We start from the raw sequence: 12,881 nt of genomic DNA on the forward strand, positions 1-12,881 counted from the left end.
AGCTCTGTTTGATCTGTAAAACAGACCCGGGTGAGAAGAAAACCTCCTTAAGCAATTGGGCAGCAAAAACATAAGAAAAAGTGAGTGTAAGCCCACATGTGCATGCCTACTTGTCTGTGAGAAGTAAAACCTTCCTAACGCTTCTGCCTGGCTCAGAGGGCCTGTGGGATGGGAGTGGGATGGGGACAGGAGGGAGATGCTGGAGGGAACTGTGCCTGCAGGAGTAGGGGCTGGACCCTGTGACCAGGGATAGCCTTTCAAGCCTATCAATGAGTAACTGCTAAAGTGCCAGAGGCATTTCGGGTGGTCTGCTCTCCTTGGGGGGTACCAAACGGAGAGAGACCTGAAAAAGGAATGGCTCACTAAACGGCTTTTCATCTTCCAGTACTTCAGCGCTACCCAGTCATATGCTGGACAGTCTTTTCCTGGACACACGTCTTACTGCACTTTTAGGAAGAATTTTCTCTTTTATTTGCTTCTGCCCAGGCACTTGAAAAAGGCAGTTTCCATTCGCAGAGTTTTTCTCAGCTTTACACGAGCCTGAGACAGTAGCTTGGGAGCTGGAAGACTTTGAATCCAAGGAAATCTGGCTAACAGCAACACTGCCTGCGCTCTTGGAAGAGTACGTGTAAATCATCTTGAGAAAGGCAGACTTCGTGTTTGTTTCTTGCTTGTAAATTATGATATAGCACTTAGGAAGAAATGTGCAACAGAGAATCCCATAATTGGATATTAAAACAACAATGATTTCCACTGCTGGCAGGTATTTGCCAAATGTAGTTGCATAGACAGGGATAAATACAATCCATGCTATAAAATAGATCAGCATGCCAAAGGTTATGAACTTAGCTTCATTGTAGTTCTCTGGTAACTTCCTGCCTTTAAAGGCAAATATGAAGCAGATGAAGGCTAGAGCAGCTATGTAGCCCAGCATAATCCCAAAAGCCACAACAGAGCCCTCATTACACTCTAGAATTATTGATCCTGGAATTGAGAAATTTTGCATTACGAAAGGAGTCCTAAATACTAGCCAGAAGGTGCAAATGATAACTTGAATCCCAGTGCAGGTGACCACAATGGGAATAGGTTTATATGCACATTTCAGGAGATTCTGCAGCTTGGGATCAAAGCTGAAGGCTAGTAAAATTTTTAGCGACTTTATTAAAATACATGAAACGCAAAGTGCAAAGCTTATGCCAAAGAGGGATTGCCTAGTTTTGCATTTGAATTCCGTGGGTTCACCTATGAAAAAGATGGTGCTTAAAAAAATGCAGAAGTGACTGAGGAGGATAACATAGCAGACAGTTAAACCTCCAGATGCCTTTACCACCGGCGTGTTCAAGTTTTTAGTAAATATGACACTGATGGAGAAAATCATCACAACCCCAAAACTGGAGAGGAGGAGCAGGAAAATAGCAAACCAGTCAGTCCAGCTGAGGAAGTGGATCGTCTTCCTGTAGCACGTAGTACTGTTCACAGGAGCCCAGTAGGTTTTGTTGTGGCACCGGTAGCAGTAATCCATATCTGAAAGCACAAAAAAGGAAGATAAAGTCGGAACCTGCAGTAAATCTGATAGCTCTGGCTGTTGCTGACACAGTCCTGGCGGAGGAGCTTGGGGCCTGGGGAGCCAGCAGTGGCTGGCTCTGGACAGACACAGTGAAACCAGGGCAGTGGTTTGGGATTGAATTGGTTGTCTGCCCGGAGAGGAACTGTGTTTCTTTCATCCACCTAGTCTGACAAGAAAAAAATACTCTCTTCTCAGACATTTTTTGAAATGCACCAGCAAGAATAAACGTTGATGTAGATTATGCTTTCAAAGAGTGCTTTTTCTGTAAAATTCCTATTGCCCAATAGGGAGAAATTTCATTATTATTTGAGTAAAAAAGGGGATAAAAAGTAATTTCTTTCTGCTAGCTATCAATATTTTTAAAGTACATTCTACCCCAATTTCTTAATTTCGTCTCTCTCCTCCGTATTTAATCTCCCACTTTTAAAAACCTTACTCACACTACAAATGAACCAGCAGTAAAGTACACATTGGATTTGATACTAGAAAATACTACTGTATGGTCATATCTAACTTCACAGTGCTCCTGTTCAAGATAAAAAAAAAAAAAAAAGTGCCAGCATGCAAAATATTTAACCCTCATGTTTCCACTGGGCTGGCTGTACTGCCATTGGGCTGGCTGTACTGCAGAAAGATACTGAAGCAAGGCTTTATTTTCATGAGAAGTGGTCTCACAGAAATATCAGCCAGACTTTCCATCCAAATCAAGGATAACGCTAGTCAACTGTAAAATCTGATTGTTTAAAGCTTGGTCTTCTAAAAAACATTTAAACTAAGTTTTATATGTTGAAGAGTGTTCTTCTCTTTCATATTTGTGAAACCGAGCATCAACAAATGTTTTAATATCATTCCAAAGTTATACATGGGGTTGCCAAGGCTCGTTATACACAAACCAAACAATTCTATTGATTTCTAAATCAGCCTTTATTTGGATTACAATTCTTTACCTGTTTGATTGCTGTAATGGTTTTCTGGGCAGTAAACACACTCGTAGCAGCATGTGTGTGGACTTTCTGTAACCTTTTTCATCTGTCCCGGTCTGCAGTGCTGGGAGCATGTTGATTGAACCTTCTGCAGTGAGCAGAGGATGAAAAAGAAAAAAATCAGCTCAGGTGCTACTAATTACAATGAACTCTTAAAATAGCCCTCCAATAACACTATGGTTTGAAATCTTTTTGTATCTAACATATTTTAAGGGAATCTGAAAGTGATGTTGTAAAAAGGCAGTGTAGGCAATGTGTTTCTTGCATTTTCTCCACACACTCAAGAAGTGACAGGATGGGGCATTATCTACCTGATAATTTTATTTTTTTGGCCCTACTTCAGTGTGATTGTCTATACCTTTAAAAATCCAGATCCAGCTTTGAAAATAGAAGTTAGACTTCTGGGATCCAGACCCAGAGAAAGCACAGAAGCCTCTGAGAGGGGATTCGGGTGGGCCACATCACAAGTGTGGTCCTGACACCCCAGGGCATACACCCCGGCTCCGGTGGGTGCATTGAACCACAGCTCTAACATGCCTCACCCTCAGCAGATCACCCCTGAATTGCCAAGCCCCACTCTCAGGTGCGTGGTCAGGGCCTTCTCACAAGGCCTGAGTTCAGGTCCTTCCAAAGACAAGTTTTCTAAAATGGAGAAGCAGTCCTGAGGGACACTGCTGTTTCTTCTCCATCCCAGGTGGGGCTCACAAGCAGATGGAGACATTTCCTCGCCATCCTAGGCTGTGCCACAAAGAGGGACAAAATGTGAGGTCCTCTTCTGTCCTCAGCCTTTCCTGCTGGCTGAGGCTTCACATAAAAGCTATATTCATCCCACCCAGTAAACTGTCTTTCCTCTGTCTTATTAGCAGTGAGTGCTTTGCAGCACAGCCACATTCACTACACAATAAACCAAAGCCTTCAGCCATGCACAGATGACATTACCCAGCTGGAACTGGCTGGGGCCACCCACCAGTCCTGCCTACACCAGTGCCAGGGTTCCGGATGGTGCTGCCTTCCTCATAGTCTTGCAGTTGTGCTGACCCCAGCTCTAACAGGAGTAAATAATCAAGACTTTTTTTTTTTTTTTTCCAACATTAAAGTCAGCAGATATGAGTCTTCATGTACAAAACAAATGGTTGCCTTATGTAAGAGGGGGTACATTTATAAGTATTTTCCATTTTAAAACCCAATTCAAGATTCTGGAGTAGCATCCTTAGTACAGATGTAACTTAGGAAACCTCTTAAGAGCATTCTGGAGAAATAACCCAATTTCAAATCACTGAGCCTGCTTACAGGCTCAAGTACTTCTCAAAATATATATAATGGTAGTTGAATATATCCAGAGAGGACGCTTCACTCCAAATGGAGAACATGAAAGTACATGAGAGGTTTCTAGCTGACACATATTTTAGTTGTGAATATCAGAGAAAGAACACATGAAGCAAATTTCAGGTGTTAATGTCAACAAACTGGAAGTTACCTTTAAGTTCAGAAATTCTTTTTTTTTCTCATCATCCTCAAAGATAAAGTCACCTTTCTCTGTGTCATATGCTGCCATAGTGGTGATTTCCATGCGACCATCAATTTCTTTCCAGAGAAGTACATCATAACTAGTTCTCATATCTCCTTTGGAGTCAAACTTGATTTCTTTATCATCATCGATGACTCTAACTTTTTTAAGTTCTTCAAGGAGCTGAACAGAAGAAATGATGACATATCAATATCATTTCAGTGGAATACACTCAATACTTTCAGATCTATATGATAATATCAAATGAAAAAAATATATTGCTTTTTAGAAGTGAAAAAAAATCTTAAAAGGGATCTGTATAACTGTTAATCTGACATCCTATACAGATTTACATTATTCTGACAATCCTGTTGAAGTAAAAAAACTATTAAGCACAAATAATCATTTCTTAACTCCATGCAATGTCTACAAATACCCAAGTTCGTATTTTTCTTTCCAGCCTTGGAGGTTTTGGTACGATGATGGGAAAAAAAAGATTTTGCCTTCAGGAAAAAATGGCCTTTGGAACTTCCCTTCTTGTAAAGAATGACTGTGAATGAAGCTCCTGTTGTTACTGTACTGTCAGCAAAGTAGATCTGGACAACATTTCCTTCCAGAGTAAGGAAGGAAATTGACAACCCAGACTTCTTCCCCCAGACTTCCTCCCCCAGGGTCTGGAAATATCTAATTTAGTATTGTTTTCACCCGTGACTCTGATACTCTGTATTGCAAGGTGGGACACAAAGTCGTGAAATGAACGCTAAATGCCAGTTTGCTCAGATGAGGTGATGCATGGCACAATGGCAGCGGACGGCAAGGCTATATTTGATAGATCACAGGAAATATCAAAGCAAGCACTCTTTGATAAGACAATTATCCAGCTTAATATTACAACCCATTCATGTTACCTTCTCCCAGTTCACATGGAGACCATAAAAGGTCTTTCATTAGCTACCGTGGCTTCTAATTGAAGCAAAGGCTTTATCTCTTTGCAGGCTTAACAATTTTTAGTAATAGGGGTTAATCAATGAGGAAACAATCCAAGGTTTTGGTGAATGGCTGAATTTAACTGCCCTTTGAAAAGCACAATCTTACATAGATCTTTCTGTGATAGTTGTAGCATTTAAAGAAAATGCTGACAAATATATGACTTTAAAAGTCTCTGGCATATATATGTATAAACAAATCTGGCATGCATTATTTTTTCATATATAACATCACTTTTTATGAGAGTTCATACATTCTCACTGCATGTCTACAAATTTATGAAAAACTAAAGTGTGCTTTTAAATGATATTTCATTTTATTTGGACATTGCACAGTCTTGCGGGATTGAACAGGATTTTTTTATTGTTGTTGTTCTGTATCCTCAGGCTACTCACTTAATTTTTCTCATCTCCTACTTTTTCAATTTCCCTAAAAAATATGGAAACAATAGAACTTTTGGAATACATCTTGAGCTTCAGACAGAAGGTGCTAATAACTAGCAACAGTATGATTTAATTGATATTTATTTTTGCATGTGTTTAATAGTGATGACACTGCTGTTTCTCTGTATGTGGAGGTAAGTGATAAGGATTAGTTGCATCCCTAGCTTTAAGTATGCTGATTTCTGAAGGGTTTTAGTTTAGTGTAGAGAAAATGTGTTATGAAAAGAGCACAGGGAGAATTAGTCTCTCTTTTGGTTTACTTCATGAGTTCTAAGCCTCTTAACAGGACTTTTAATTTGGGTGGTTTGGGATTTAATTCAGTAGTGATTAATTCAGCATCCCCTGTAGAGCAGTCCTGAATTTGTTCCATCTGCATTTACAAATTCATGTAGCAGTTTGATTGTTACTGGGTGGTTTTTTTTGGGGGGAGAGGGGTGTTTGTTTTTTTTTCAAATCCCCTATCTTGGTTTGACCTGCCCTGACCCACGATAAGAGGTCAGAGCAAGTCAGAGTGGTTCAGTAGATGTTTGACTTTTAAATGAACTTTTGTTTAATCCTCTGAGTAAAAGTGTGTAAAAGTGAATACTTCTGAGCAAGTTCTCAGGTAAAAGGTCAGGTCAGGTTTACTTGTCTGATTTTTCCTGTCCTTTTCCCACTCAGTAGAGTCTGATAACAAGTACCTAACCCATCTGAAAGATTGTGTCACATTTTCCTAGCAGTCACTTCGATATAAATCAAGATCAGACAGAAGAATGGTCTGCTGCATTTTCAATTTCAAGTAACGATTCATTACAGAGGTATATAAGCTGGACACAGACAAACTGGGGACGCAGAGAGGGAAATTGAAAGGGTTTGGGGAACTTTCCTCTCCTGTACCATCCCCATCATTCAAGAGCACTCGTTGCTGATTACTACAGTTGTTTGCAGCAACAGGACCAACCATCAGTAGCAGAATAGATGATAAGTCAGCCATAGATTGACTATAGATTTCTATTCTGTCCCACACAAGTAGCTAGTCAGATGACCCAGCAAGCAGCCTACAGACTGGAGCCTTCATCCAAGGTGGTGACTTCTCTGCATGCCCTTCAAAGGTGATGTGGGAAGTGTTGGGGTAGCTAATGAAGCCCAGCAGCTAAAGACCGCCTCTGCACTGGTGGATTCAGGCATTTCCAACTGCTGCTGCTGTATCCATGAGGAAAGAGATAGTGGGTGTGAATTGCAATAATTCTTCTCTATCTATAGCAGGACACAGCCATGGCTTAGCACCTGGAGCTTCTGTGTCTGCATGAGCCAAAACAAGGGAGGCAAAGCTGGCTCTCAACACTGCAGCAGTTAGCAACTGCTGCTCTGGCAGAAGGATTGTGATTTCAGTTGGCCCAAGCAGTGGTGAAGAAAGGCAGGAACAGGAATAAAAAGGCATTCAGTACAAGGACCAAGCCAGCAAATCCAGGAAGTTGGGAGGAAAAATGAGAAGGAAGTTATGTAGAGAGAATGAGACCTGAAAGAATTAACATCATACCTCCCAGGGAGTGAAAGCGGAGGGATCCTTGCAGTTTCTGTCTTTGCATTGCCCTTTAATGGCGTGAGCAATGGCATAGACTGCAAGTATAGTACTATGGATAAATCCGGGTTCAATGTTGGCATTCAAAAAATCATCTCTCCAGATGTGTTGTTTATTCTCAACATTTTGCATCAGATCATCCTGGGATTGGTTTGAAATGCACATTTGAAAATCGTAATATTCCAGGTGTGCACAGATTGACAAAAGCATAATATATTCACCTAAAAACTTGTTGTTTTCAGTGGGCTTTTCATGAAGGTTCCTCAGAAAGTCTTGGAATGTGGTTATGTTTCCACTCTTAAATCCAAATCCCACAACAGTTCCCAGCTGTCTGATATTGGGCATTGTACTGATTTTCACTGCTGTTGACCAGTTATCACTTGCAATCCAAATTTTATTTACATTTCTCTCAATTGCCTTCTTAAATAGCTCGAGCACATGGAATTGTCTCATAAAGACTACAATAACATTTACTCTGGTTTCCTTGACAATCTTCTCGACTGCATGATCAACTTTGGTATGAAAGGTTTTGTCAGAGAGATAGGCAGGCAGCAGTTCTTTAAAAGCTATGCAAACATTGTTTGACATGGCCTGGACCCCAAAGCTTTCCAGAGCAAAGCGCCCGTTGTCATCATCAGTGGCTATTACTCCAATCCAATTCCACCCAGACTCACAGATCAGATGGGCCATTGCTCTTGTCTGGTGGAAATCACTGGGGATAGTCCTGAAGAATGAAGGAAACCGGATTTTGTCACTGAGGATTTCAGCCGACGATGCAGGACTGACCTAGGAGGAGAGAACAGTTAACTTATGGATGCGCTCTCCTCTAAAGGATGCTGAGACACCCAAAGCTTCTGCGACTTCTTTCATCCCACCTGACTTGGGGCTCCCTCCTCCTGTGGCTGAGCATGACCAAGGTGCACCCAACTGGGGCAGGATTCCTCACCCTGCTGTTAGGATGTAGACTTGTGCCCAGTACCATTTCCACTCTTTTCATCCTCATGCACCTAATTGCTTTGGTGAAGGCAGAGAATAAAACCTTTCAAAATACCTATGGCAGTTATGCTGGTATAAGGATTTTGCTTTAACCTGTTGAGATACCATGAACATGCTCTTCAAAACAACACTTAAAACATTGGAAGTGCTCAAATGCTGTTTGAGTTATTCAAATTTCTAATACACTTACATTTTGCAGTATTTTTCTAACACTGAGTATATTATGTTTCACCCACATATATACTTTCTCTCCAAAATTTAATTAGTGTGTTTTAGAGGGGTCATATGGTCTGTTAGAAGAGCCTACCAGGAAAAAAAATAAAGTTAAAAAAAAAAAGATACTAAAGAATAATATAATAATTCTTAATTCTTTCACACAAAAAATATGACCTTTTTCTTGTGAATGTAGCAAGAAAAAACATAAATGGAAAAAATTTATTTAAATCTATTTTCATTTTGATCCTTGCCTAATTTGTTCTTTCTTTCTTTCTTCCTTTCCTTCTTTCCTTCTTTCTTTCTTCCTTCTTTCCTTCCTTCTTTTTTTCCTTCTTTCCTTTCTTTTTTCCCTACACTCTTATTTCCTACGTTGCTTGACATTACTTAAAAAATACATCTAAGCTTTCCAAAATGAGAACCACCTATCCGGAGAGGTTGCCAAAGCTTAATGTTGTTAGCAGATTACTACCAATAGTAATCTCCTATTGATGGTAATCTGCTATTGATAATGTCAGATGCTATTGATGAGAAAAATCTGTCACCTTTTCCATCTCCATGTCACAATACAGATTTGCTTCATCACTTGCCTTTTAATTAAGTTCAAGCGTGGCATTTTAATTTATATATCAACTATAGTTCCTACAGTGAAGCTGGAGATCATAATTACTCCCTACAATTGCAGAGGAAAAGATTTGGTTAGAATTATATTTAGTTCAGATTTTAAGTGTTTTGCAGGTTTGTTTACTATGTTGCTACTTTGCAGTAAGGTAATATATGTCAAATTACCATACCTAATGTGTGGCAGAAGATGGTGTGGAAGTGGCCCTCCTGTTTCACTGTTGGCAGCAAGTCCTGGCTTTGACACCAACTTCTCTACAACAGTGAAAGTAGTAATAGAAGCACTGGCCTAAGTGCAAGCGTGGGACTGTATGCACTAGTACTAGCACTAGCACTACAGAGGTCGGAAATAGAGAAGGGTGTTTTGGGAAGGACCAATGTGGATCTACAGGGTTGTATTCCTTCTCTTCTCCAGCTGCTTGAAGAGCACCAGAACTAAAACTGTATTTTAGAGCAACATTTCTCCAAACATTTCCAGACTCTAAAATCTAACGTCTCTCAGGCAGGAGAGAATTTCCAAATTCTGGCCGAATTAGATTGTGTCTTGATTTTCAGCTTGGGATTGGGTATTGTTATATTCACTGCCAGCTAAACTAGACACAGTAGTTGTAATTTGGTTTCCTGAACAAAGGCACTGAGTGGCAACTGAGGTACTCTAAAGTAACCATCACAGCCAAGCAGGACAATCCAGTCGTGTTGCCAGACTGACAAAAGCCCAGTGCCACACTTGAAGAGCAGGTGTAGGGGTGTACCTTGGGCATATAAAACAGCACTACCTGCCGTTGTTTAGTCAAGGGGATCAAGCCCTCCATTTCGAGTTCAATCTCACCCCTCCTGATGTTCTCAGTTTGAGTCAAATCCTGCTCTGTAACAAAAATGTGACTCGCAATGCCTCCAATCAGAGCCACATCTTCTTCTAGCCATGGTAAATTTGACCCTCTGTCCAAAATGAAATAATTTCCTCAGACCTACCTGTGGGATTAGTTGTAATGCCAGCAGCCTTGAAACTGCCATTGACACCTCAGAGTAACTGGCTCCAGTGACTGCCTTAATTCTTGGTATGTAGTCTGAATAGTTACACTTGAACTCTACAATATCCTTAGAAGAATTGAATTTAGACAGGAACCTCAGGGTAGATGCCATGGCTTTTGTAACTTCTGCACAGGTGTCATAGATTTCATAGCCCAGAGTAACTCCAGATAATAATGTCGAATTGTTGATCATTTCAATAGCATGTATCATTGCAAGTGTCTGAAGAAAAACTTGAATTTCAAAGCTGTCAGGAAACACACAAGTTTCATTTTAGAAAAACATTTCTAGGACTAAGGCTGAAGCACAGTTTGTTTTGAGCATATCCTCTAGAATTTGACAGCTACTGAAAGAAAATTACATTTAATGTGATTTGCTTGGGTTTTAGTGTACAAATAAATAATAAATAAATAAATAAACAAACAAACAGAAATCATATATTTTTGTCTCACCTAAATGGAAGAACAAGCAAAATCAAAACAACACTTCAAATATGCTTGAATAAAAATGCTTTTCTGAAAAATGGGTGCTAAAAACAGACTTTTTACAGTACATGAAAATTTGCAAGTGATATCAAGAAGTATTTGCCAAAGCCAGTGAGGCTGTTACACTTTGTTCCATCTGACCCAGCAGGCATATTTTTAAAAATGAATTTATTTTCAACAAAAGCTTGAAGCAAAGAGACGACTAAATATTTCAGTAATAAAAGAAAATATTTCAGAGGTAGATGTTTTCCAGTGGTTGCAGAAACATTCCTAAATCCTCTGTAAACCTGACAAAGTTAGTACAGCTTTCCTCCTTACTGCCAGTGGACATGATAACACTTTCTTAATCAGAAATGTGCTACAACAGGCTGCCTGCAGTGCAACCAATGCTCCTCTCAGGTTATGGTCTCTGAAGTTACAAATCTTACAAAACAAAATAAATTTCAAATGATCTTGAGACAACTTATGACTTATTTTGATGTACATTCTAAAGCTGAACTAGCACATGACATGGTGTCTGTAACATAATGCCACAATTTTAATACAAGATGTAATAACTACAGTGATTACAACAATTACAATCTAGTCAGCAAAGTGCTATCACAGATTATAAGTGATCTGCCCTGTGGGGTGAGTGACATACTTCTATATGTGCTTAGATAAAATAGAGCAGACTGCTTGTGATCGAACCAGCTGGTTGCAACTTCATAACAAATAATGAACTGCACAGCAGACTAGTTTACAGATATAGCAAAAAATTGGTATTAACAGGGCAATTAAATGATTGTTCAGCACAAACCTCAAAGGCTATTTGACTAAATATGAAGACTGAAATAGGATCAAATAATCATTCCCTTCCTCAGGCAGCCATAATATTTTCTACTGTAATTTTTCCATTCTTTGTCATTCTCTGTTACATTGCATGTAATTTATTTGATGCCTAAGATCTTCTTAAAGACTAAGAAATGCAAGAGAAACAGATTTTGTTGATCTTAATATGAGAAGTGTACACCAGATGCCAGTGATCTCTTTTGTAATGTATGTAATTGTCATGTTACTCACCCAGCACAGTTCTGAATGACTGGCTTGATGGGATGCTCTTCTGGATGCAGCATTTCGCTGTGAACTGCAAACAAGCCTCCTATAACAATGTCTCCTGGAGAACTGGCACCCACAAAGTCATCAGTATTCTGGCAAGAGGAGGCGATGTCAGCGCTGATCACAAAGCAGGCTATCAGAAAGCTAAATATTGCCATGTTTCTAGTTCGCTTGTTCACTACCAGCTTTAAGTCCTTTAAGCTAGCCACAGTGCCAACAACTGTTCCTATGTCATCTATAAACAGCAGCAAAGGAAAAAGGCTGTGCTCAAAAGTTAGTCACACCTCATAAGGTGCTTGTATTTGCTTGACTGACTTAGGCTATCTTACTGTCACAGAAAGCGTGAGGGTGCAGGGGCGTGAGAGTAAAGAGGGAGGGAAAAAGATAAATGAGTTTAGGAGGAAGTGCTAAACGTTAAATCTGTTCTGCTGTGTTCAAAGATTACTGGACTTAATCTGAAACACACGGCAAATATTTTGGTATAAATTTGGGCTTGTCTTGAATACCTTCCAGCTGAGTGCAGGGTGAGGAGTCATCATGTAATATGGCAGTGGTATTACTGTGATTAGGTCTAGTCCAAAGAGTACTGCAAAAAAAGACCCTCTCACCACAGTGGGCTTTAGATAAGACTGTGGTCTAAAAACAAGCAAACTGGAAAAATAATAATAAAAAATATCTTCTTTTCTCTCAATTTTTTTCAACCAATTTTATTTTATTTGTACAAAAATGGTTTGGAAAAGCTCATATTCATGGTTCTGATGCACATGCAGCTCCCTGTGACTTCAGCCAGCTTTGGATCAGGTTCTGTATTACAAGCCAGACTATGAAAGGAGGAAAGCACACTTTCTTCTCCGTCTGTCTGAGGACACCAGTACATGTACAGCAGCTCCTGTACTGGGGAGGATCATGTGCAGCCCTTCTCAGTGCCATCATTCCCCTCAGATCTGCAGGAATCCCATTTGCAGAATTGGATTCTATGCCAGGAAGGAACTGAAGAAAAAGAGAAGCAGAGGCTGGACATTCAACTTTCATAGACTCCAACCACAACCTTCAGGATGAACCTCTTCAGGACAGAAACATTATTGATGCTGCTAAACGATACCAATTTATGTAAGAGACACAGATTTGACAATAAGCCTTTTACTGATATTGGCTTGTCTATTTTTATAATAATGGCTTCTTCATATTTTGCTTCTTTTGGTAGCATGCCAAAATACTGTCAAAGGAATGGGGTCAGTCATAGTACTGATTGTCTCTGACTGTATTATAAGAAAGCTGGCCTGTACCTAAAAATTTTGAATCAAGCGTTGTTTTCTTGCAAGCAAAACAGAGAAAGGGGATATCTGTTATATATTCTTTCTGATAAACATAATACATACTATATAACTGAT

At 39.7% G+C, this 12,881-nt stretch overlaps 1 protein-coding gene across 1 annotated transcript; it reads right to left on the bottom strand.

The window, feature by feature from the left end:
- Positions 1–403: 403 nt before the first annotated feature.
- GPRC6A (G protein-coupled receptor class C group 6 member A) lies at positions 404–11,648 on the bottom strand. The gene is made up of 6 exons (XM_035538656.1): positions 11,455–11,648; positions 9,851–10,154; positions 7,007–7,834; positions 4,028–4,240; positions 2,515–2,638; positions 404–1,524 (listed from the first exon to the last, which is right to left on the bottom strand). Exons 1-6 carry the CDS (start codon positions 11,646–11,648, stop codon positions 404–406), a joined length of 2,784 nt encoding a protein of 927 aa, XP_035394549.1.
- Between the last annotated feature and the right edge of the window lie 1,233 nt (positions 11,649–12,881).

Source organism: Cygnus atratus, chromosome 3 (genome assembly GCF_013377495.2).
Source record: "Cygnus atratus isolate AKBS03 ecotype Queensland, Australia chromosome 3, CAtr_DNAZoo_HiC_assembly, whole genome shotgun sequence".
NCBI classification, from domain to species: Eukaryota; Metazoa; Chordata; class Aves; order Anseriformes; family Anatidae; genus Cygnus; species Cygnus atratus.

What these genes read in the sequence shown, in the direction of transcription:
- GPRC6A (XM_035538656.1), bottom strand. Translation starts at nt 11,648, where the DNA reads ATGGCAATATTTAGCTTTCTGATAGCCTGCTTTGTGATCAGCGCTGAC. An exon ending in CATTACAACTAATCCCACAG is followed by an intron (nt 7,835 to 9,850) that starts GTAGGTCTGAGG and finishes CTCTCCTCCTAG; the next exon opens with GTCAGTCCTGCATCGTCGGC. An exon ending in CCATTACAGCAATCAAACAG is followed by an intron (nt 1,525 to 2,514) that starts GTAAAGAATTGT and finishes TTGTGCTTTCAG; the next exon opens with ATATGGATTACTGCTACCGG.